Below are 22,985 nucleotides of genomic sequence, written 5' to 3'. Positions count from 1 at the left end.
CCAATCAGTGGACTGATTCAGTAATCACCTACCTTTAATCCCAGCATCCTTAATCCCAGCATTGCACTATGAATCAATCACACACTCTAGATTCAACCACCTCTGAAGAAAACACCCTATGACTGCATGAGGCTTTGGGGGGATATCTAGACACAAAGCTTAACATTTTGCCCTTGACCCCCTAAAGACTCATGCAGATAACTTTATGGAAATGGCATTCAGTCCATCTGTAAGAGTTGCCAAAGTCCAAACAGTTTCAGCATTGCTGAAAATTCCAATCAAAAGTCTCCTCTGAGGTTTAAGGCAAACTCTTAGATGTGAGCCCCTATACAAAGAAAAGAAAGTTAAACACTTTCAACATTCAGTGGCACAAGGTAGACTTTTCCATTCCAAAAGTTACAAATGAGGCCTTCTGAAATCTGTGTGGAAGCCTTCCTAACCCCACAACTCTTGCATTCTTCATGTGCCTAAAACCAGCACTATGTGGATTATGCCAAGGTCTGTTGCCAGCTGGAGCAGTAGCCAGGCTTCATTTTCTCTTGGCTGTAAGGGTCAAGTGCCTGGATCACTGAGCACTGTGAATCCAATGCTGAGGAACAAATTCTCTATGCTGCCACCCTTCTGGAACATAGTGCTCTGGGGCTTTCTTCTCAAAACAAAGTCTTTCCCTTTTGCAATTTTGAGGCTGCAAAGGGTAAGAGACCTGCTGCTTCTTGTGATGCCCTCAGGCCATCTTTTTTATTCTCCTGTTCCTTCTTAGCGATTAAGATTTCCTCTGCTTTATCTTTGCAGTCTACATCTTTACTTTCTGACCAAACTCACATTTTAAATCACCCTGCTGGGCTTTGTGCTCTTGATTCTCAGCGTTGATCTGGCTAAAAGCCCCCAAAAGTAGTTATGCCATTGCCTCAACATTCAATTCCTTAAAATTTATTTAACAAGATTAGTTAGTTTGCTACCCTTAATCTCAGTCCCAGGCAAAGTCTCTGGACATAAGCAAAATGCATACAAACTTTCTGCAAATCCATAACACACATTGTCTGGAGTCCAACAGCCAATAACGTCCTTCTTCCCAGCAGAAACCTCCTGAGTCTGGTCTTTATCAGCAGGATTTCAGCTTTCTAGTCTTCTGAGCTCTGACTAGAATCTCCCACACAGTTTAGCCTAAGGCATTCCAGTGCTACTTCTTCAGCTGGCATCTCCACACCTTTCCAGACTCTTCCCACAAGCCATCTAAAGGCCTCTGAACCATATGGTCAGGTACAGTCATAGCAATAACCCCACTCTTGGTACCAAATTCTGTTAGTTACTTTTCCTCATTACTGAGACAAATACCTGACACCCAAAGTTAAGGAGGAAAAGGTTTATTTAGCTAACAATTTGTGGAAGTTTCAGTCTATAATTGGTTGGCTCCAAGCAAGGTGGTACATGGCAGAGGAGCCATGCTTATGGCAGCAGAAGATAGCAAGAGCAACAAAACCCTATGACTGCATGAGGCTTTGAAAGGCTATCTAGACACAAACCATAACAGCTCAAATTGAGGGGCATCCTACTCTTTAAAAAAATGTTGATGATAAAAAAATCAAAAGCAAAAGAAAGATAAAGGCACAGCAACATTTCTAGATTAAAAAGCATAAAAAGACTTGACAGTGAAATATAGCTTTTGATCTTGCGTCATATGGACTAGGAAAAAGTAGCTATATTTGATAAGATTTGAATGCAGATTATGAATTTAAAATAGTATGGTATCAATATTTAAATTTCCTGATTTTGGTAACTGTATTACACTTATGTAAGAGAGTATCTCTGTTCTTAGGAAATGCATGCCAAAGTTTTTAGAGGCAGGAGATACCATGTATATTGTAGGTATATATATATTCTCAAATGATTCAAAAAAGAATCATAGGTATCAATACACACATATACACATAGAAGCTGCTTCCACTTATATACACATATTCGAGGTGTGTGTGTGTGTGTGTGTGTGTGTGTGTGTGTGTGTAGAGAGAGAGAGAGAGGAGAATTATAAAGGTGGGATAAATAATACACATTAGTAAACATGGGTAAAGGGTATGTGGGAGTTCTTTGTTCTTACAATTTTTCTATAAATATGAAATAACATAAAAATTTCAAAATCAATGATCTATATGCTCCTTCAAAATCATCAATAATAACATCAATAACAAATAAAAATAAACTCTTCATCAATTCTCAGCATTGCAAAAAATAAAACTAAATAAACCCTTCAAAACACAAAAAGCTCTGAGGCATAGGGAGTCAAGTACATGATCAAAGTTGGAAGGTGCTAAGGCCCAACACCAGAAAGCCCAGCTGTACACAGTCTACGTGTTCAAAGGGCAGAATATCAGCACCAGCAGTGGCTTGCAGGCTCCCTTTGTGTGACTCTCAAGTGTGACCTAGACAGAGCAATATGCTGGGAGTCATGGCAGACTAACATTATGTCTTTCCTGAAATGTTGAATGTATATCAGGTATGTGACACCTACCCATGTGTGTGTGTGAAGACTGGCTGTCATCTTAATACAACAGGCACAGTTGCAGCCATTGCAGTCATGTCCTTGAAGGCCCTGCATCTGAGGGCACTTTGCTTGGGCCTGGCTTACCCCTCCCTCCCCACCTGGTCAGAGGGCCACACCAGGAGAAGACTGGAGCCTTGGGCTGTAGCATTGACCAGTGAGGAGGCTTCAGGTAAGCCATGAAGGAGATTCAGGAAGGCATGTTGAGGTGGGATGAGGGTCATAGGGCCGTTTCTCCTGGTGCTATCTGGAAAAGCAGTGTGGTCACCCCACGGTGACTAAGAGTGAGTTCTGTCCCTGTCCCTCTCCTTTCTTACATTAGAAAGAGCATGTAAACCATACCACATAGCCCTCCACCCTTTTCAGTCAAGTTGCACCTTTTCCTCAGTACAGCCTTTGTTGATAGCACCATCAACAAGGGAAATCTGTTTGCTGATGAAGGTGTAGTTCCTTGGCAGGAGTCAAGGAGAGCAGATGAGTCTGTAGTTTGCTGTGTGTGCGTGTGTGTGTGTGTGTGTGTGTGTGGTGCAGCCCAGTGCACACTCCCTGCAAATTTCTCTAAAGGTAGCCTCTTGCCTGTGAGGCTACTTCCCTCAGCTGAGACAGGACTGTTCATTCCAGAAATGGCCAACCCATGCCTCAGCCAAAGCCCAGAAGGACAACAGGGTCTATGAAATGTTCAGTCAGTGTCCTGCATTCCTTTATTGAAATCAAATTCATTACCAGTATAGACTTTTCTTTTTTTCCTCCCAGTAGTTTTATTTTTTATTTCACTGACAGTGAATTTCCAGCTCTGAGGTGATCTCACTTAAAATAATAAGTGAAGTTATTTTTAACCAACTGGATGATGATGAAATAAGCGGCCTCCACTGGAGTTTTCTGGCTTCACTTCCTTTGGCCGCTTGTCAACGGGGTTGATGACTTGGGGTCTGAAGGCTTCCAGTTTCTTTCCCCTCTGTCAGTCACACTGCAAGGGTCCATTCTGTGTGCTGCTGCTGTTCCTTTCCCTGAGACAGGGTTGGCCTTGCCGCCCTTCCCACCAGCCATCCTCATCTTCTCAGCACTGTATTCTTCTTCCCCCACTGGATTCTTTGCTGCATACTTCACAGTCACAAATATTCCCTTAAAAACAGGAATAAAGGCTGGGGATATAGCTAAGCAGCACAGCACCTGCCTGGAAAGTGCAAGGTCATGAGTTCAATTCCCAGTACCAAACAAACAAACAAACAAACAAACAAAAACCAGGAATGAAATATTTCCTATATGTCCTCAAGAAGAGAGCTGGCAGCTCATCCGTCACTGAGAATGATCAGAAATCTTTGATTTTTTTTTCTTTTACTGAGCATTGACCTGGTGTTGGTCATTTGCTTGTCCAGAGTCATGCAAGTCCACTGCCCATACTTATGGATACAGATGACAGACAGACAAACTGATGGAGGACCTATCTCTACACTTGAGTTTATAGTGTATCAAGGCAGGTGAGAAATGAACATGTTTTCATGACACAAAACAGAAGGGTAATTTAGGAGTGAGGCAGTGGCAAATCAGTGGAATTTGATGAGGACAGTGGGTTAGGAAGGACAGGACAGTGCAGAGAGGAAGAACAGGTGAAGCCTTGGCTAGGAGTGTAAAGACCTCAGTGGTTCAGAGAGACCAGTTCTGGGTGAACCCTTGCCTTAGTGCTCCAGAAGAGGTAGCCATGTTCACAACATTCCAGTAACTGCCAGAAAGGTGTCTGTGGAAAACAGCCCAGGTAATCCCCATTGCCATAAGCAGTGATGCCCCCTTCCCTGCCCCCAGCACCCTAGGTGGGGGGTGATTTTCAGGTCTTATTTTTCCAGAACTAAAGTTTCCCACTACAAAAACATGGGCTGAACCAGTCCTGACACACAAAGAGCCAATTCTTAGGAATGCCAAGGGCAGCCATAGAAATGTTGCTAAGGGGTCCTTCGACCACTGGAGCAAACAGCTCTGTGATGTCTTTACACCTAGGGTTGTGGGCACCAGCAACCAGGACAGACATCTCCACTTCTGTATAGTTTCGAAGAGCTGGGGCTGCACTTTAGACTGGTCAGTGTATTTAGAGTTATGATTTCCTGGTATGCAGTAAATGTGAAGAACCCAAAGCCCCACCTTGCACATGCAAACACACACACACACACACACACACACACACAGACACAAGTCCCCAGAGCTAAGAGCTGAGTGTGGCTTTTTCCTCAAATTCTGCTGAACAGTTGGGGGTCTGCATAGCCTTCAAACACACTTGGAGATGCTTTCCTTTGTGCTGTTTCACAACAGCCTCTGGTGCTGTGAGAGTCACTTGCTTAACAACAGTCCACTGTTCAGTTTCCTAGAAGGGGCCTTTATGTGGCTCAGAGTTCTGGAAGAAGACTGGAAACGTGGAACAAAGGATGCTCCCGCTTAGAGCGAAGCACACACACGTTTACAACATTTTTATCAGAAGCACTTATATTACTTGTCTGAATCCTGGCAGTAACTTGTAAAGGCTCCCAGAGTTAAAGTTGCCCACAGCCATAGTTAGCAAGAGACTAAAATGTGGATCTTTCCGACTCCAAAGCCCATGCTCCCTTCTGCTCTCCTCACAGCACCCCAAGGGAGCTGCTGTTGCTTTGGCCCTTCCTGCGGCAGACAGTGCCCAAGGAGCCTGCGGGGCACAGCTGCAGTGGGTGAGCAGCTGTCCTCCCACAGAGTGAAGAGTCCTCTCTAGTATTTGTTTGGACCCCCAGTTTCCAGCAGTTTTTCTGTTTTTGTTTTATAATGTGGATACCTTGACCCCTCACATCTCACCTCTCCTCGGTCAGGGTGAGCTGAGAGAAGCGTCAGGTTGTGGGGAAGAGCCTGAGTGCTGAAGGGGACAGCTCCAAAGGCTGCATGCTGGGTCAGGCGAGCAGGCAGGATTGTTCCACGGTTGTGGCCAGAGTCCCCCTGACTGTTCCATAGGGTTTTGCCTGCGCACACTCCTCCTTGGGAGCTGAGATCAAAGCCTCCAGGACTTGTCTTCCTGAAAACATTCCCCTTTAGGCAGAGCACATAGGGCATTCTCCTTGTCGTTGGGGCTGAGACCTACAGGTATGTTTTGCAAATCAAAAATGTTTAATGGAAGAGGCCTCACTTATCCATGTCTTCAGATGTAAGAGGGCCTAGTTCGCTGTATGTGTGGCAGTTTCATCCACATCTCCCCCGAATTTCAGAATCTTATTTAGTATGATTGATTCCACTAACAATAGAGGAAGCACTGAGCAGAGGTAATACTGGGAGAACCCTGAGGTGGTGAGACAGCTCGCCCAAATGCATTCCAGGAGCCAGGCCTGGGGAAAAGTCAGTGGGCGAGTTTACAAATATGGTATTGCAAATACTTTGACAATTCTTCTCAGATGTAAAACATTGATCACCAGTGTTACAGCCCATCTTAAATGCAGCTAGGAGCTGGGAGAAGAGTCTGTAATGTTGTCTGTGGGAGTGCAGTGTCTGCAGGAGGGGCAGGAAGGAGGCCATCCACACGATCAGGGACAGAGGCAGAATCATCTTCTGAACCCAAACTGTTAATGGATTCTCCTCTGGTCAGTGGAAGGGGTTCTTACTTTCCCCTTTTCCTGCTCCTCTGCTAAGTGAATGCCTTAATCATGATCATTTAAGAGAAAGGCAGGAAGGGAGTAGGAGAGGGAAGAGCAGGGAAGAAAAGAAGAAATAGTAATCAGAACTGTAGTCCATTGGGTTGCTCTGACAGAGTATCATAATCTGGAACTTACAAGAAACTGAAGTTTATTTATCACAGATCTAGAGTTTGAGATCAAGGTGTGGGCAGGCTAATGTCTGATCAGGGCCACTTCCTGGTCCATCGGTGGCCATCTTGCTGCATCCTCGAATTGCAGAAAGAGTGAAGGAGCTCTCCAGGGACTTCAATAAGCAACCAGTCCGCTAGTGGGGGCTCCTCATAATCACCTACCAAAGCCCCTGCCTCTTAAGCCATAACACTGGGAGTTAGGATTTCAACATATGAAGTTAGAGGGGGCAACAAACATTCCATTTACTGCGTTCCACTCCTGGTCCTCTCAAACGAGTGTCCTTCTTACATACAAGATACATTCATTAATCCCAGCAGCCCAAAGGTCTGAACTCATTCCACTATCAACTCAGAAGTCTAAAGTCCAAGGCCTCTAAGTCTATACCTAAGTCTAAGTCCTAAGTCTATATCATCTAATTCAGATATGGATTAGGAGGGTTTCGTTCACCCCGAGGCAGTTTGTTTTTCTAACTGTGACCTGTGAAACCAAACAAATTATATGCTTCCAACACAGTGGTAGGACAGGCATAGGATAAACATTTCCATTCCCAAGGGGAGAAAACAGGAAAACAAAAAGGGGAAGCAGAGTCCAAGGAAGTCTAGATGACAATGCAGACTCCATGAGGACTTGAGAATGGTCCTCTTGGGCTTGATGCTCTTCCCTCCAGGCGCACTGGGGTGGAGATGCCACCTTCTCACTCACTGGAGGACTGCAAGTTCCAGGCCAGCCTGGACAGATTAGCAAGACCTGTCTAACAATAAAATTTCAAAAAGGACTTTATCTCAGAGGTAGACCACTTTCCCAGCAGGAGCAAGACCATAGGTGCCAGCATGAGAGGGGGAGAGAGAGAGAGAGAACATCGAGCAGCTTTATAGGAATATTCTGATTCTAAAATTATGTTTTTCACAGTGATCCACATAGTATCTTATTTAATCATCAAAGCAGAACTGAAGGATGGTATTAGTTATTGTCTTTACTCAGATGAAGAAGTTGAAGAACAGAGAGGTTTGGTATCTTGTCTCTCATCACTGCTCCTAGCAGGAGCAGATGAAGCCTTTGGTGCATGAATATTCCTGTCCCTGTTCTTTCCACTTCTGTGCAGAAGGTCCCCAAGCCCGGTCACACCTGATGCAAACATCCCCACCATTTTTGTTGACTTTGAGCCAGCAGCTCAAAGTCTTGACTTCAGGGATAAAATAAACATAGCTTAGCTAACATTTGTTGTAGCACTCACTATATTGCCTGTGTTCACTCATTTAATTTCCATAAGACTTCAAGAAATGTCATTATCATGATTTTGCAGCTGAGGAAACTGAGGCAAAACAAGATTAAGTAACTTCTCCAAAGTCACACAGCAGAGTAGGGGAGCAAGAGCTCCAATCCAGACACTAGAGAACTTTTGTTTTGTTTGTTTGTTTGTTTGTTTGTTTTTTGGGGGGGTTCCTGTACCAGGAATCGAACTCATGACCTCGTGCTTGCCAGGCAGGCGCTGTGCTGCTGAGCTAAATCCCCAGCCCCAGAACTTTTGTTTTCTAAGACACTGCCTTCATTTTACTCCTGAATAGCTGATCTTCACAAGAACTGCTATTCTGGCTGAGGGTTATGATGCCTGTGTTGGTGTGACCCTGTAATCCAGTTGACCCAAAACAGTTCTTACTTATGCTGATATTTATTTTTGGTTTTTGTTGTTGTTGTTGCTTTTGTTTTGCTATACTGGGGACTGAACCCAGAGCCTCATATATGCGAGGCAAATGCTCTATCACTGAGCATCACCATTAAACCCTGTTCTGGTAATGATTAACCAGGATCCCTGTCGTTTGCAACAGTGTTCTTCTATGAACAGTAAACTATATGGTCACCCCAGCTATTATGAATATAGACTTGATTTAGAAGAAAATCCCCCCAGGGAACTCGATGACCAAAAGGAGAGAGATATAGAAGGGTAGAATAGTTACATGTACACCTGTGCTATACCCTGCTTTCAAGAGAGGTGCACTGTTGAAACAAAGATAGCATGACCGTCCAGAAATGCTTCCTTGGCCTGTGCCAGAGCAGCAGGAAGCTCAGGGCAGATGACCTTGTGTCACCATCTCAAATTAAAATGATTCTTTGCTGTACTCATGGACCAAGCCCAACCCAAACGTTTGTATTCACCAGGAATCTGTGTTCCCAACTGCCAGTTTCTTCTCACCTTGGCCCGTGTCTCCATCGTTGACCATTATCAATAGTGCCACAATATGGCCCCATAGTTTATTTTCTTATGGGCCATTTTGTTTTGCCCCTTTTAATGGCCCCACACAGCACTCAGTTTCAATTTAGCCATATGTGGCTGTTTTTAGTTTCAGAAAACTGGGCATTCAACTACCACCATTCTTTGAAGAACAATTCAAAAGATCATCAGTTTCTACCTACTTACATGGGAAATGAAAGTTAATTTTATTCAAATATTTGTTAAGATCCAGTCATGTGGCTCTAGGCAAGGCATGAGCTTGTTTAATTCTAGTAACAACCCTGGGAGATGGGGTATCATTAGTTCCACTTTACATTTTAATAGATTTTCTTATTATAAACATGTGGTCACCATAGTAGAAAGTATAAAGTTAAGAGCACTCATAATTAGTTTGCCTTGAAATTAATACTACTTAGCATCTTTCTACCCCCTGCATGTTTTATTTATTTACCAAATTGGAATTATATGGCTAATGTGTTTGCTTTCTGGTTTTGATCACTTTCCATGACATTGAACATACTTGAAACAGTGACTTTTAATGGCTGGTAATAATCTGTTATGTGAATATATAGTAAATTAAACAATTTCCTGTTCATAGACAATTTGGTTTGCCATAATTTTCAGTATAATAAATACTGTGATTGAACATCCTCATGCCAGTGTCTTTTGCCCATATCCAGTTGTTTTGGGCTTGGTTTGTTTGTTTTGTTTTTGAGTCAGGGTCTCGCTATGTAGTTCAGGCTGGCCTCAAACTCCTGGCAAACCTCTATCTCAGCCTCCCAAGTGCTGGGATTACAGATGTGCACCACCACACCAAGCTTTCAGGCTCTTTTTATAATTTTGATTTACAGAGAACTTTTTTCTTTTTTACTAGAAATTGCACTAAGACCTCCTCTCTTGTATACTGCATTAGACTTTGTCATTTACACATAATAGCTATTCCCTCCCTCCCCTGTCCCGATAGGTTCCACCCTCCCTGGAGAGCTGGTTAGTATTTACAGGCATACTATTGACCAACTGCAGATGAAGCAAGCATAGAATTACAGGACAGGTGAAGAGAGTCAACATTTCAACAGTAGGGGTAGGAAAAGAGACTTATTTTAAGGAATCAGAGCAAGTAAAACCACCTGAAACTGTTTAGAAGTGTTTAATTCACACATTCATCAAGTTATAAATCAATCCAAGTTCCTTTAGCTACCATCTGCTCTCTCTCCCCATGGCCCTAAGTCCCTGTACACTCATGGTCTCCGTTGGCTCACCCACCATCATTTTTTCATTCTGCTCTCTGCTGCTTTCTGGCTTCTGCCTCATCACGTAAGTGAGACTACTCTTACCAGAGCTACTGGTGGTTTTCCTGTGTACACACAGTGGCCATGTCTCAGATTGCATTTTGCTTGGTATTTCTGCAACCTTAAGTACTTGACCACACATTCTTCCATCAAACGCATTTTCCCTTGACTTGCTTTGGATTTACTTTGAATTGCCTGGCTATAGGGATGTCTTTCTGCTCACCTTCTCAGTGAACTAACCTAGGCCCTTATCTTGTGTCACTGCATTCTCCAAAAATTTCGATTGTCATCTAAATGCTCAGCTACTCATCATTTCTCAAGCTTAGATCTCCCCCAAAAGCCCTAGATTACGTATCTCCAGCTACTTGTAGACACATCCCCGGCCTCTACTCCCTAAATCCCAAAGTATGCTCACACCACTTGTCCTTCTTATGCCCTGATTCTCAGCTCACTCTCAACACAACAGCCTTTCAACAAAAAGTTTTGTAAAAATCTCCTATAGTACAGTCCTCTCGAGGAAGGGAATCAGTAGAAAAATATCTGTGTGATTGTGCAAGGGGATTTATTAGGTAGGCTTATAAGATCAAAGATGGGAGATTCCACAGTGGTTGTCTATAGGGTCAGAGGCAGCTGAACATGTAATGCCCCACAGCACACTGGAGAGCTGAAAGATCCAGTAACTGCCACCTCAGAAAGATGGAAACCACAGGAAAAGAAGAAACAGGGATGCAGCACAAGTCCAAGGTCAAAGGTCTGGAAGCTCTCGGTAGAGTTACCAGTGTGAGCCTGGGTGTGAAGGCTGAAGAAACTGAAGACTGAGGTCCGAAGGCAATGGGGAAGACTGGAGCTTTTCCAAAACAGGACGCTTCCTTCTCTTTCCCTTTCTATTCCATCCAGACTACAAGCCTATTGATTGGTGCCACCCATATCCGGGGTGAGTCTTCTTCCCTCAGTTTACTGGCCTGCAACTCAGTCACCCTTCACACACACAAAGAGCTGTGCTTTCCTAAGCTGCTAGACATTTTGTAATCCCTTCAAGTTGTTGTATCATGATTGATGGTCATCGCACTTCTCAGTCTCTCCCAAACCCACGTTGTTCCTGCCGTCTGCACCTCACCTGGGCGCCCGTGTTACTGTTCTGGGGCCCTTGAGTGGATTCAGGCTTACTTCCTGCGTGCTTCCTCTCCTTTGTTCTTTCCAAAGTGCCAAGGGGATCATGTTATCTCCTGCTTTAAACTCTTTACTGGTTCCCCATTCTCTTCCAGATTCCAGCCTTCTCCCTGGCTTTCTGATCCTTTTAACCCTCGTGCCTGCCTGCCTCTGGCCCCATTGCTTGTAGCTTGTATTATGTGCTTCAGTCTCACTAGTTTGTTCTGTTTCTCCAATAACAAGAGAGATTCCGATTATCAAAAAGCACGTGGCACCGACACGCAAACAGACAAATATTTTGGAGGCACCGCGCAAACAAGACCTCAGAGTAGGTTAAATCACTTGCTTTAGGCCAAACAAGCTGCAGAGACAGATTTGAATCCAGACTTTCCGACTCCAAAGTCCACGTGTACCACTGAGGAAGGGAGCTGACAGGAATTTGAAGCAGCCGCCTAATAGGAAACAAGCCGGCAGCTGCAGTTTGGGAAAATGCGAGGGAGAAAAAAACCAAATGGTTAATCAAAGGGGTGCACTGGTACACTCCCTGAGACAAGGAAGCAGAAAGTCAAGACCCCTTATAAAAGTAAAAGGCCTCCTTTGTGCGGGAACTCTCATTTGTGCAGTAACCATCGCTGCTCTCTGTGTCTGTGTTTCTTTCCTGTAATAACTTTCATGTTAGCCTTACAACATTCCACGTATGATTTCCATCTGCATGTGGCTAAGAGCCCATGCTAGCTAGTAATATTTTAATACTGAAAGCACCAGAGCAGACGCTATGTATGTGCATATAGCAAGGGGGACAGTATGGATGAATTATCTAGTAGTATTGGATTAATTGGTGAAGAATTTGGAAAAATAATATTATTTTACTGATATATGTAGTTTTTTTTTTATATGTAGTTTTTTTTATAGATTGAATTCTTTTTGGAAGATCTTTTTGCTGTCCCCTGAGTGTGCCTAATCCCAAGTAATCAGTACACCAAAGTGGCATGTTTTGGCATAGGCTTTCCTAAATTCCTTTATTACAAACCAATGTGGTGGTACATGCCTATAATCCCAGCACTTGGGAGGCTGAGGCAGGAGACTTTCCAGGAGTTTGAGGGTAGCCTGGGTTACATAGTAAGCTCAAGACCAGCCTAAACTACATAGGGAGACGCTGCCTCAAAAAACAAACAAAAAGTTCAGTGTGACAAAGATGTTCATTACTTAGTAGAGAAAGAAATGCAAAGTTATTGTCTGACTATTGGTGGCTCATTATGGTTTATCTATATAAATGGAATAATCTGTACTTATTTACAAATAAATTCAAATAATACAAATACTTATTGATGGAAAAAATTCAAAGTTAAATTGACAAGCTATAAAACAAAAAATTGCATCATAGTGAAGCATAATATCCCATGTGTGTAACACGCCTATAATTGTAGCACTCTGGGAAGCTAAGGCAGGAGGACCACAAGTTCAAGCCCAGCCTGGGCAATTTAATTGCCTTTTTTAGACTGAATCACAGTCTAAAAATAATTTTTTAAAAAAATGGTAAAAGGCCAGGTGTGGTGGCACACATCTGTAATCCCAGTGCTTGGGAGGCTGAGGCAGGAGGATTGCAGCAAGTTGAGGCCAACTGGGCTACATAGGGAGTTCAAGGCCAGCCCAAACTATTTAGTAAGACCCTGTCTCAAAAAACCAAAGAAGTTAAAAGGACTGGGGGTATAGCCCAGTGCAAAGGTCCCAGGTTTCATCCCTAGTATCAAAAAAACCACACATATGCAGAAAAAAACATGAGAAAGGTAAAACCCATGTTAAGACTGGTGAAGTTAAAGAGGAGTATATTCATTTTTTCCTCCAAAAATTTTCTCCTATTGAGATATTTTAAAGCAAATTGCAGACATTACATTATTTTCTTCTATAAGATTTCTACTGTAATTTTTATGAGGAGGGGAAACTCAGGAAACAGTGTGTTGATTTCCGTGTGATGGCGGTTAACTGCCGTGGGTGCATCTGAACGTGCACACACCTTGCAAACACTGCAGTGCTCCTGGAAGGCCTGCGAGTTAGAAACCCTGGTCTTGCGCACAGACTCTTGTGAACTGCAGTTTCCCCTGGGAGAAGTTGTGGCTAATTTTCAACCATTTATCTTCCAAGTTGAATGGACTACATGTTTTCTGAGGGAAGGTATTTTCTTAATTAACTTATTTCCGTAGGTATAATTTATTTTGGCAAATGCACAAGTCTAAAGTTAACAGTCTGACAAATGTGTACACCTGTGTCCCCAAAACCCAAGCAAAACACAGAACATTTCCTTCACCTAGAAACTTCCCTGAGCCTTTTTCTAAGAATCTTCTGCCCCTCCTTGTGCCCCAATCAGAAGCAATCTCTGTTCTACTTCTGATCACTATATATCCGTTTTGCTTGTTTTTAAGGGTAGTTTTTTTAAAAACTAGAGTAGTAGTTTTTTGAGGATGGTCCCCAGCACCACCTGGGAATTTGTTGGAAATGCAAATTCTTGGGTGCAGCCAGTGGGTCAGAAACTGAAAAGCATAGCGGAGAGTTTCTAGAAGCCCTCCAGGTGATTCTGCGCATGCTCCTATTTGAGAACCACTGAGGGGGAGTTTAAGAACCAAAACTAAAATCAAGTGGAGTGGAAAAGACAATACAAGTGTGGGCTGGGAGAGAGCTGGGCAGGGCCTTCTTCACACAGCTTAGGTGACACTGAGAGGATGACAAAAGGTCAAGCATTTGTGTCAGAACTTCCTCATCTTTGGTTTATGAAATAATAAAGTAGGTTTGCTGGCCCTTTAGAATTTCAGAGGTCAAGATGGAAGTTTTATAGTTTCTCAGGATGAAAGCTTCCATCTTCCTACGACTTCTAAACCCTTTTTGGAAACATTAGCTGTCAAAAGCTCTCGGGCAGATGTACCCTTTAAAGTTGAAAAATGAGTCAAATAAATGCATTTACTAGTATGCATTTGTTGGACAAACAAGACCTTTTATCAAACCTTCTTTCTTTGGAAGGGAAAATAATAGTAATTCATGTTGACATTGTTGAAACCCAGCTCTTAGTTCTGAGAAACCCATAAACCACAATCTCCACCTACAGAATAATCGAAAAATAGCAAAAGACTAGTAAACTTACCAAAAACCAGTCCCCTCCAAAGAGGAGGGTTTGCCTGTATAGCCAGCAGTTTTCCACAGTTCCCTTGTGAGATTAGTTAAAGATGGGAAGATTAGTGAAAGAAACTAATTTGAGCTGCACCTGGATATGAGTGGTGTTTTTGGCATACACTTGGTTGTGCTCATGCATGGAACTGTTGTCCTGGAACTCCCGAATCACACCAGCTAGGAAGTAGCGTGTTTCCTCACTTGAACATTTGTAGGAAATCCAGAAACATATGCCATGTGTATCCAGACTCTCAGGAGCACGATTGTGGTTTTCCTGACCCAGATTCTAGCCTTGGTCAATCTGGAGATTGTCATTCTAAAATAACTCTGCTTTAAAGGAAATATGAAAATAGTTTATTCTGAGCCAAATATGAGTGATCATGGCCAGGAAACATGGATTTAAGCTACCTTGAATGACATATTCTGTCATGGAAAAAATGACATGAACTTTTACAGGCACAGAACAAAAGAAAATCATGAGTTAATGCTTGTACAACATGTATAAGCAAAGTCTTTAGGTAAGCAGGCTACAGGCAAGGCCAGAGAGATCCCTTTTACAAGATTCAGGTGTTTTCAGGATTGGTGGAAGATAGAGGTGTGTCAGACTTAGCACACATTCTGAGAGTTTTGTCTAGTAGCTAGGAGGATGTTGGGTCAGAAACACAGGTTGACAAGATGTCTATTAAATGGGCTAAAGATAGCCCCACGTAACCTTGGCTCTTTATCTGCAACATTTCAGCTCACTGCAGCCGCAGTGCTCTAGTCAGGCAAGATCAGTCTGCAGGCTCTTCAGTACAGATGTGGCTTCTTCTGAAAATGTCAGTTTACAGCGTGAACTCTGAGGGAGAAGATCTTGTGAGTTTGGTGGGGTGTGAATTTGGACTGGAGTTCCCCCTTACTGCTCCTGGATTTTCCTCCAAGGAATTGGTGTTGTGTTTGAAAGAAAGCTGTGTACAAATAAAAGTATTTACTGATCTTTTGATAGTGTTTGATGAAGGGTCTCCATTTTTCTGGATTTAGATGCGGAAGAAAAGAAGGGCACTCGGGACAGTTGTGGGCAGCTAAGGATAATGGAGAGAAAGGATAAAACTTTGTCCCTGAAACGCCAGCTGGAATTCCACTTGCCTGACTTGATTAAAGCGGATGACTTCTCTTTATAATTCACTGGATGCCCTGAGATTATGTCCTCGCTCCCACCTCTGCCATGCTGTTTAGAGTATCCCTAGATTTATGGCAAGTTTAGGATAGTTGCCTGTCCTTATTTCCCACATAAATGAAATGTAATCAAGGTGTTCTGGGTAAAATGAAGGACAGTCATTCTGTGCTGTCTTCCTGAAATATATATATGTATATATACATATCCCATATCCTCAAAAAAATCTCTCTCGTGTTAAAAGAATGTGCATAATGATAAATCTCTTTGAGAAGGTGCTACCAAAACTACAAGCTGTCAGGGCAAGTGGGGTGGCTTAAAGCACAAGATTTATTTTTGTTTTCATCTTTTCTTAGCATATCTGCTTTTAGGCAGTGTGCATCTTAGGTAATTTGAATGTATAAGGACTAAAGGAAAACATGATATAAAATTAGAAAAGAAAATCTGAATCTAAAATCATTTTCTTCTTTTTTAAAAAAATATCACTGCATCACTTTAATGTAGCATTTCTACTTCTACAAGTTTATTTTAAAGAAATAAGATATATACAAGAGTATACATATGAGGCTGTTATCACACTGTTTATTATTGTGAAAAATTGAGATCAATATAAGTATATGCCAGTGATTAAATAATATGTCCTACAATATAGCCTTTCAAAAGATTGAGTTTGTCTTACTTAGTTTTCTCATTGCTGAGACAAAATACCCAACACCTAAAGATAAAGGAGGAAAGATTTATTTTGGCTTATTGTTTGTAGAGGTGTCAGTCCATAGTTCACTGGCTCCATGGAGGACAGCATAGCAAAGGGGCAGTAAAAGAGGAAAAGCAGTCCATGGCAAAGCAGGGCAGGCAGAAGGCAGCAAGCAGTGACTGCAGTAGAAGTACCACCAGCAGCAGCAGGCTACCTCTCCCTTTTATACTTTCCAAGTCATCTGCCTTTTGGTTGGTGCCACCCGCACCTGGGTTGGGCTTGCTTTAATCCCAGTATCACATCCTCAATCCCAATATCACACACCCTAGATTCAGCCACCTAGGACTGCATGAGGCTTTGGAGAACATCTAGATAGAAGCCCTAACAAGGTTTATTCTAGTAGCAATATGGAGAAATTAAAAAGAAATTTTAAGCCACACTTCTGGCTTCTGGCCTGGCATGTAAATATCCTTGAAGCATCACTCCATCCCAACAAGTTAAAAAAAAAAAAAAAAAAAAGCACAGACTGACGATTCTCATTTAGTTAAAATATTTAAAAATTTCTCCTGAAATTTCTGTTTTTTTTTGTTTTTGTTTTTGTTTTTTTTTTTGAGACAGTGTCTCACTGCATAGTGCAGGCTGGCCTTGAACTCATGGTGATCCTCCTGCCTCAGCCTCCAGAGTCCTAGGATTACAGGTGTGTGCCACCACACTTGGCTCTCTTAAGGTTTCTTCTTTAACGTGTTATTTAGAAGCATGTTCTTTAATCTCCTGGTACTTGGAATTTTCTAACTATCTATTTCTATAGATAGAACAGCACCTGTAATCCCAGTACTTGGGAGGCTGAGGCAGGAGGATTGCCATGAGTTCCAGGCCAGCCTGGGCTACATAATTGAATTCAAGGCCAACCTGCACTATGCAGGTTTCCTCAACTTAATAGATATTTCTATATTTCTCAAACTGTTTATTAAGAATGGACGTTGGATTTAGTCAGATTTTTTTTTCTTTTCCATCTGTCAGTATGATCATGTGACTTTTCTTCTATAGTTTATTGATGTGGTAGATTTTTTTTTTTATACTGCTGGGGATCAGACCCAGGACCTTGTGCATGCTAGGTAAGTATGCTACCACTGAGCTATGGCCCCCAACCCATTAATTTCTTTTTAAATGTGAAACCAACCTTGCATACTTGGGATAAGCCTCATTTAGTCATGGTGTATAATTATTTTTATACACTGTTAGAGTCACACTGCTAACATTTTGTTGAGGATTTTTGCATCTATGTTCATGAAGGTACGAAGGTTTGTAATGTCTTTGTCAGGTTTTGGTATCAGAAATGGACAGATACAGCAGGCAGATTGGTAAAAATAATCAACTGGAGGTAACTGGTATCTATAGACTATTTTATCAAACAACAGCAGATTACAAATTCTTCTGAAGCTACACAGAACATTCACTCAGACAGACCACATTCTGAGCCATAAATGCATATTAGTAAATTTGAAGGAATAGAAATCATGATATCTGCTGTCAGACCACAGCAAATTACATTAAAAATTAATAATAAATAGTTGAAAAATCCCAAATACAGGAGATTAAAGAGCATACTTCTAAATAACACAAGTTAAAGAAGAAATCCCAAGAGAGTCAGGTGTGGGGGGTACACACCTGTAATCCCAGCACTCTGGAGGATGAGGCAGGGGGATCGCCATGAGTTCGAGGCCAGCCTGGGCTATGTAAGCGAGGTGAAGGCCAGCCTACACTATGCAGGTTTCCTTGAATAATAAAAATAATAAAAAAGATATACAATGTATCTTTAAATAATAAAAAAGATTATTTATTATCTTCCAATAATAAAAAATATATATAACATATATAACAACAACAATAAAAACTTCTTGGAACTAATAATAGCAAGGTGCAGGATGTAAAGTTAATGTACGGAAGATAATCATTTTCCTATATACTGCCAATGATCAAGTGGAATCTGAAATTAGAAATACATCATTTTGTACATTGACACCCCCCAAAATGAAATACCTAGCTATAAATATAAGAGAAGATAACAAGATTTATACGAGGAAAATTACAAAACTTTGGTGAAATAAATTAAAGAAGTAAGTTATTTTATAAAATTCCAGCAAGTTATTTTATAGATATGAAGAATCTGACTATATGGAGAAGCAAAAGACCCAGAGTAGCCAACTCAGTATTAAAGAACAAAGTCAGAGGACTGATGCTGTTAGACTTGAAGACTTCTACCATAACCAAGACAGTAAGGTATTCACAAAAGAATAGACTAATAATCAGATAGAATAAAAAGCCCAAACACAGACTCACATAAATATAGTCAATTTGCAAAGATAATCTTGTCACCATGTGGGTTCTACAAAAACTGGATAACCTGACCCTAAATCCTTCACAAGAGAATAACTCAAAATGAATCACAATCCTAAATATAAAATGAAAAACTAATAAAACTCCTAAAAGATAACATAAGACAAAACCTCAGTGACCTGGGATGTGGCAATAACTTCCTACAGGTTAGATAGCCATGATCCATGAAAGAAATAATGAATAAGCTCAACTTACTAAAATTGAATTTTTTTCTGATCTGCAAGACAGCGTCAAGAGAATGAGAAGACAAGCCACAAACCACAGGCTGGGGAAAATATTTGCAAAAGACACATCTAATAAAGGTTTGCTATGCAAAATATACAAAGAACTTCTAAAACTCAGCAATAATAAAGTGAACATCTTAGATAGAAACTGGACAAAAAACTCTAAACAGACATCCCATTAAATAAAAGGACAGATGGCAGACAGACATATGAAAAGATGATCGACCTCATGTGTCATTAATTAATTGCAAATTAAAACAACAGATACACCATCTTCATACCAGAATGGACCAAATCCCAAACACCGATACCCCCAAATGCTGATGAAAATGTGGACCAACAGGAACTCTCACCCATTTCTGATGGGAATGAAAAATAGCACAGCCACTTTGGAAGACAGTTCAGCAGTTTCTTACAAAACTAATACTCTTCCCGCACAATCTGACAGGCACAGTCTTTGGTAAATGAATCAGTGGTTGCCAAGCGTTGGGGAAGGGAGGAGTGAATAAGCACAGCACAAAGGGTTTTTAGGACAGCAAAATGACTCTGTATGATACGACAGTGGTGGACACGTGTCTTCAAACATCTGTCCAAACACAGAATGTGCAGCACCCAGAATGAATGGGTCTGTAGATAGACTTTATCCACGCAGGTTCACTGATTATAGTAAATATACCACTGTGGTGGAGCATGTTGACTTTGGGAGAGGTTTGCAGAGGGAGAGAAAGTGAGAATATGAGAATTCTATGTGTTTTTCTCTCAGTTTTGCTGTGACTCTAAAACTTCTCTAAAAATAGTTTATTAATTAAAATAAAAAGCATAGCATTCAATAAAACACATGATGCTATCCTATTTGTGTTCAAAGTATACAAATATATATTTTTATATATACATTATATCTATGAGGTATGATGGAAAATGATGGTGTATGCTTGGATTTTTAAAAATTTATTACAGTAAATGACATGTTGCTATTAGACCCCCTCAGAATACTCCCTCTCACTCCAAACACATTTATCCCATTGTTCTTGCCACTCTCTGAAGCAGTTCTAGAAGTCCTCTTTCCTGAGTGTCTTTTGTTGCACTGTCGTGGCTGCCTCAGTGTCCTGAATTGATTTGAAACATTTATCTTTCATGGTCATTTTGACTTTGGGCAGTAGCCAGAAGTCATATGGTGCCCAATTCGGTGAATAAGACGAACGAGGACACACTGTAGTGCTCTTATGAGCCTGCCTGTTTCCATTGGATAGCACTTGGCAGCATCCTCATTGGATTTTTGATCACCCCTTTTAAAGATGTTCAAATCTGTAGCATTTTAACTTTTGACAGCAGACCTATTTGCGTATATAAAAAGGGCAAAAGGAGCTGCTGCTAGGCCCGTGTCTCTGGGTGCCTCTTTCAAGTTCGTGTTTTCTGGCAATTTTCAAATGCAGAGTTGTAGCATTTATACCACATTTATTCATTCAAGAAGTACTTTTTGAGTGTCTCACCTGTGCTGGGCATTCTGCCAGGCCCTGGGGTTGCTGGGGTGAAGGAGAAACTGCCTTCATGATCCCAGTTCAGCGTGTAGGTGGAAGCCCTGGGGCAGGGAGTGAGGGGGTAGGAGGTGGGCTTTTTCTAAGTGTGTGTTCTCACAGGTTGAAAAAGTTCTGCCCCGTTTGGAAAAGCTGACTGTGATTCCTTTTTCTCAGAGAAGCCATGCGGAGACCCACCTGCATTCCCACACACCATTCTGCAGGGCCGCACCGGCCTGGATATGGGGGACGAGCTGCTGTATGTGTGTGCCCTAGGGTCTGTCGCGGGCCGCCGAGAAACAGCCTTCACCTTGCTGTGTAACAGCTGTGGCGAGTGGTATGGCTTGGTGCAGGCCTGCGGGAAAGGTAAGCAAGCACCCTGCAGCTGGAGCACCTCCTGGCCCTCACAGAGCCCACAGGGGGCCAGCAAAGGCTCTGCTTTTGCAGGCCTTCGGTGGTGAACTCTTCTCCACCAAGATGCCTTTGAGAAGAGGGTTTCAGCCTTTCAGCTGAGCTCTGGACCTGGCAACATCTCTGACCTGACAATCCCTGAAGCATTTCAAAAGCGGTATATGTACCGCTGAGCTGATCTTCCTTGCCAGGGGTAAATGGTGAACAAAACCCACCCTTCTCGAAGGATCAAACTGACTCTTAACTTTCTTGATTATTTTCCTGGGAAACTGGTCCAGGGGGAGCATCAACTGGGATACCCCATTGCTTCTGATAGAAATAACCCTTGAATGGTAAACTGGGCTGGGAGGATTTGTAATGAATAAAATACAGGAAAGGGAGCTTTCCCTAAATGCGGTGATTCTTACGTCTGTGCACGACGCATGTGGGGACACCAAGAGCAATGCTGTGGGTCACTGCAAGAGATACGGATGTTTGGGGGACTTCTAAACAATTGATCAGACTCACCCAGGCAAGTACTGTCCCCTTGCACATGAGCAGTCAATCGGGGGGCTGGAAGGTGGATGAGACCAACTCCAGGGCAGCTGTGTGGTCTGCCGAGAGGGATGTCCCAACAATGAGAGCTACCTACTTTGACTGCCCCCTTGCCTGCTCCGGGACTGTGAGCCTTCTGGATGTCAAGGGTGTCCCATCACGTGTCAATATTTAATTGAGACTGTAAAGAGTCCTAGTAGACACTAACTGACTGGAACACCTGATCTGACTTTCCCAGGTGTCCGCATCCCACCAGCACATTCCTGGGGGTCCCAGGTTCCTGCAATCCCTCCTCTTACTTAGCTCTTTGAGGATTTTCCCAGGAGGAGTAAACACTCTCTCGAGTCGCAACAGGCCTAGGCTCCCTAAACAAAGATGTCGTAAAGGCTGGAGCATGTGCGGTTGCCAAGGCACTCAGGGCAAGAAACTTCCTGCGCTCAAACCTCCACACATCTTATTCCCGTTGAGCCTCTGGGTTCCATGGCTTCTCATGTGGCAACAGTTGTGGCTATTGGTTCTGGTGGCCCCACTTCCATACTTCAGCTTGGCACCGGGTCCCGCTGATCTCTGGGCCCTGATCTTCAAAGAACTCTGATCTCCCACCTGAAGAATCCCACATGCTCACACCTGCAGACCCAGGGCTTTGATTACTTGGAGTCCTCTGCTCCCTCCCAGCTGATGGCCCTGCCTCAGGAGTTGACTGACGGGTGTTTCTATTCCTGGACATGGATTTAGCAGGAGAGCTGCTCCCAGAGCCAGATCAGCTTGCTGTTTTCATCAGGGTCTGCAAGACAAGCTTACTGCGCAACAGAGGCCCCCAGCGGTGGTTTCAGTGCTAGATAGGGATCAGAGTCAGGCTCTAGCTCTACCTCCTTGACTGAAAAGTAAGTGTCAGAATGCTGATCTAGAACAGGCTGCAGGCCACCCGTCATTTGAATTACTTGTTCCACTTCTGAATAGTTCAAAATCAGCAGTTCGGGGCTGGGGATTTAGCTCAGCAGCACAGCACCTGCCTGGCAAGCGCAAGGTCATAAGTTCGATTCCCAGTACCGGAAAAAAAAACAAAAAAAAAAACAAAAACACAAAACCAGCAGTTCGTTGCTTCTCCCCTAAATGTGAAGAAGAATCTAGCTCAACGTGGGCAATTCACTACACTTGTTGGAACTCCACATCAATTTGCAAAACCTTTTTTTTTTTTTTTTTTTTTTTTTGGTACCGGGAATTGAAGTTAGGGCCTTGCGCTTGCCAGGCAGGCACTTGTGCCACTGAGCTATATCCCTGGCCAATTTGCAAAACCTAAGCTGCAAAGTCAGACTGGTGGCACATGCCTGCAATCCCAGACTCAGGCAAATTAGCAAGTCCTTGTCTCGAAAAATAAATAAAAATAGGTAGGTAGGCAGATAGATAGAGAGGTAGATAGAGTGCAGTTGGACACAGAAAAGTAAAAAGAATAGTTTTAAACTACTAATAGTTAAAAATAAAGTGGATTACTGTTACAGTGAAAAGATAAAGGTTATCAGCCAAGGTAAATAGAACTTACATGGTGCTTATAAGAGACACATTTTAATTATAAGCATACAGAAAAAGTTTAAAAGTGAAAAAATGGGGAAAAAGGCCATGAAAAACTAGCCAGTGAAGTTAACTTCAAAGCAAAAAATATTACTGGAGGTAAAGCAGCCTATTTTGTACAGAAAAATGATTCAATTCACCAGGAAGATATTAAGTTCTAAAACTGCATGTACTTAATAGCATAGCCTCAAAATACATGTATGTAGTCCTAGAATTTGAATGTGTTCAACCCAGCAAGGCTGTCCCACCTCAGTCTGAACTTGCTACTGAGGAGCTTGTAGATCAGCTGTCTGCCTCAGGAAGCAAATGTTCTATCT

At 42.4% G+C, this 22,985-nt stretch overlaps 1 protein-coding gene across 1 annotated transcript in view; it reads left to right on the top strand.

Annotated features, from left to right (window-relative positions):
* Positions 1-22,985, top strand: part of Susd5 (sushi domain containing 5) — a gene marked incomplete at its 5' end in the record, with an annotated part of 58,327 nt that overhangs the window by 13,073 nt on the left and 22,269 nt on the right. Inside the window, 1 exon segment of the mRNA XM_013513642.1 lies at positions 20,332-20,520. Coding sequence (XP_013369096.1) covers positions 20,332-20,520 — 189 coding nt within the window.

Source organism: Chinchilla lanigera, unplaced genomic scaffold (genome assembly GCF_000276665.1).
Source record: "Chinchilla lanigera isolate Chin_1 unplaced genomic scaffold, ChiLan1.0 scaffold00020, whole genome shotgun sequence".
NCBI classification, from domain to species: Eukaryota; Metazoa; Chordata; class Mammalia; order Rodentia; family Chinchillidae; genus Chinchilla; species Chinchilla lanigera.
This window is presented reverse-complemented; position numbering and strand designations above follow the sequence as displayed.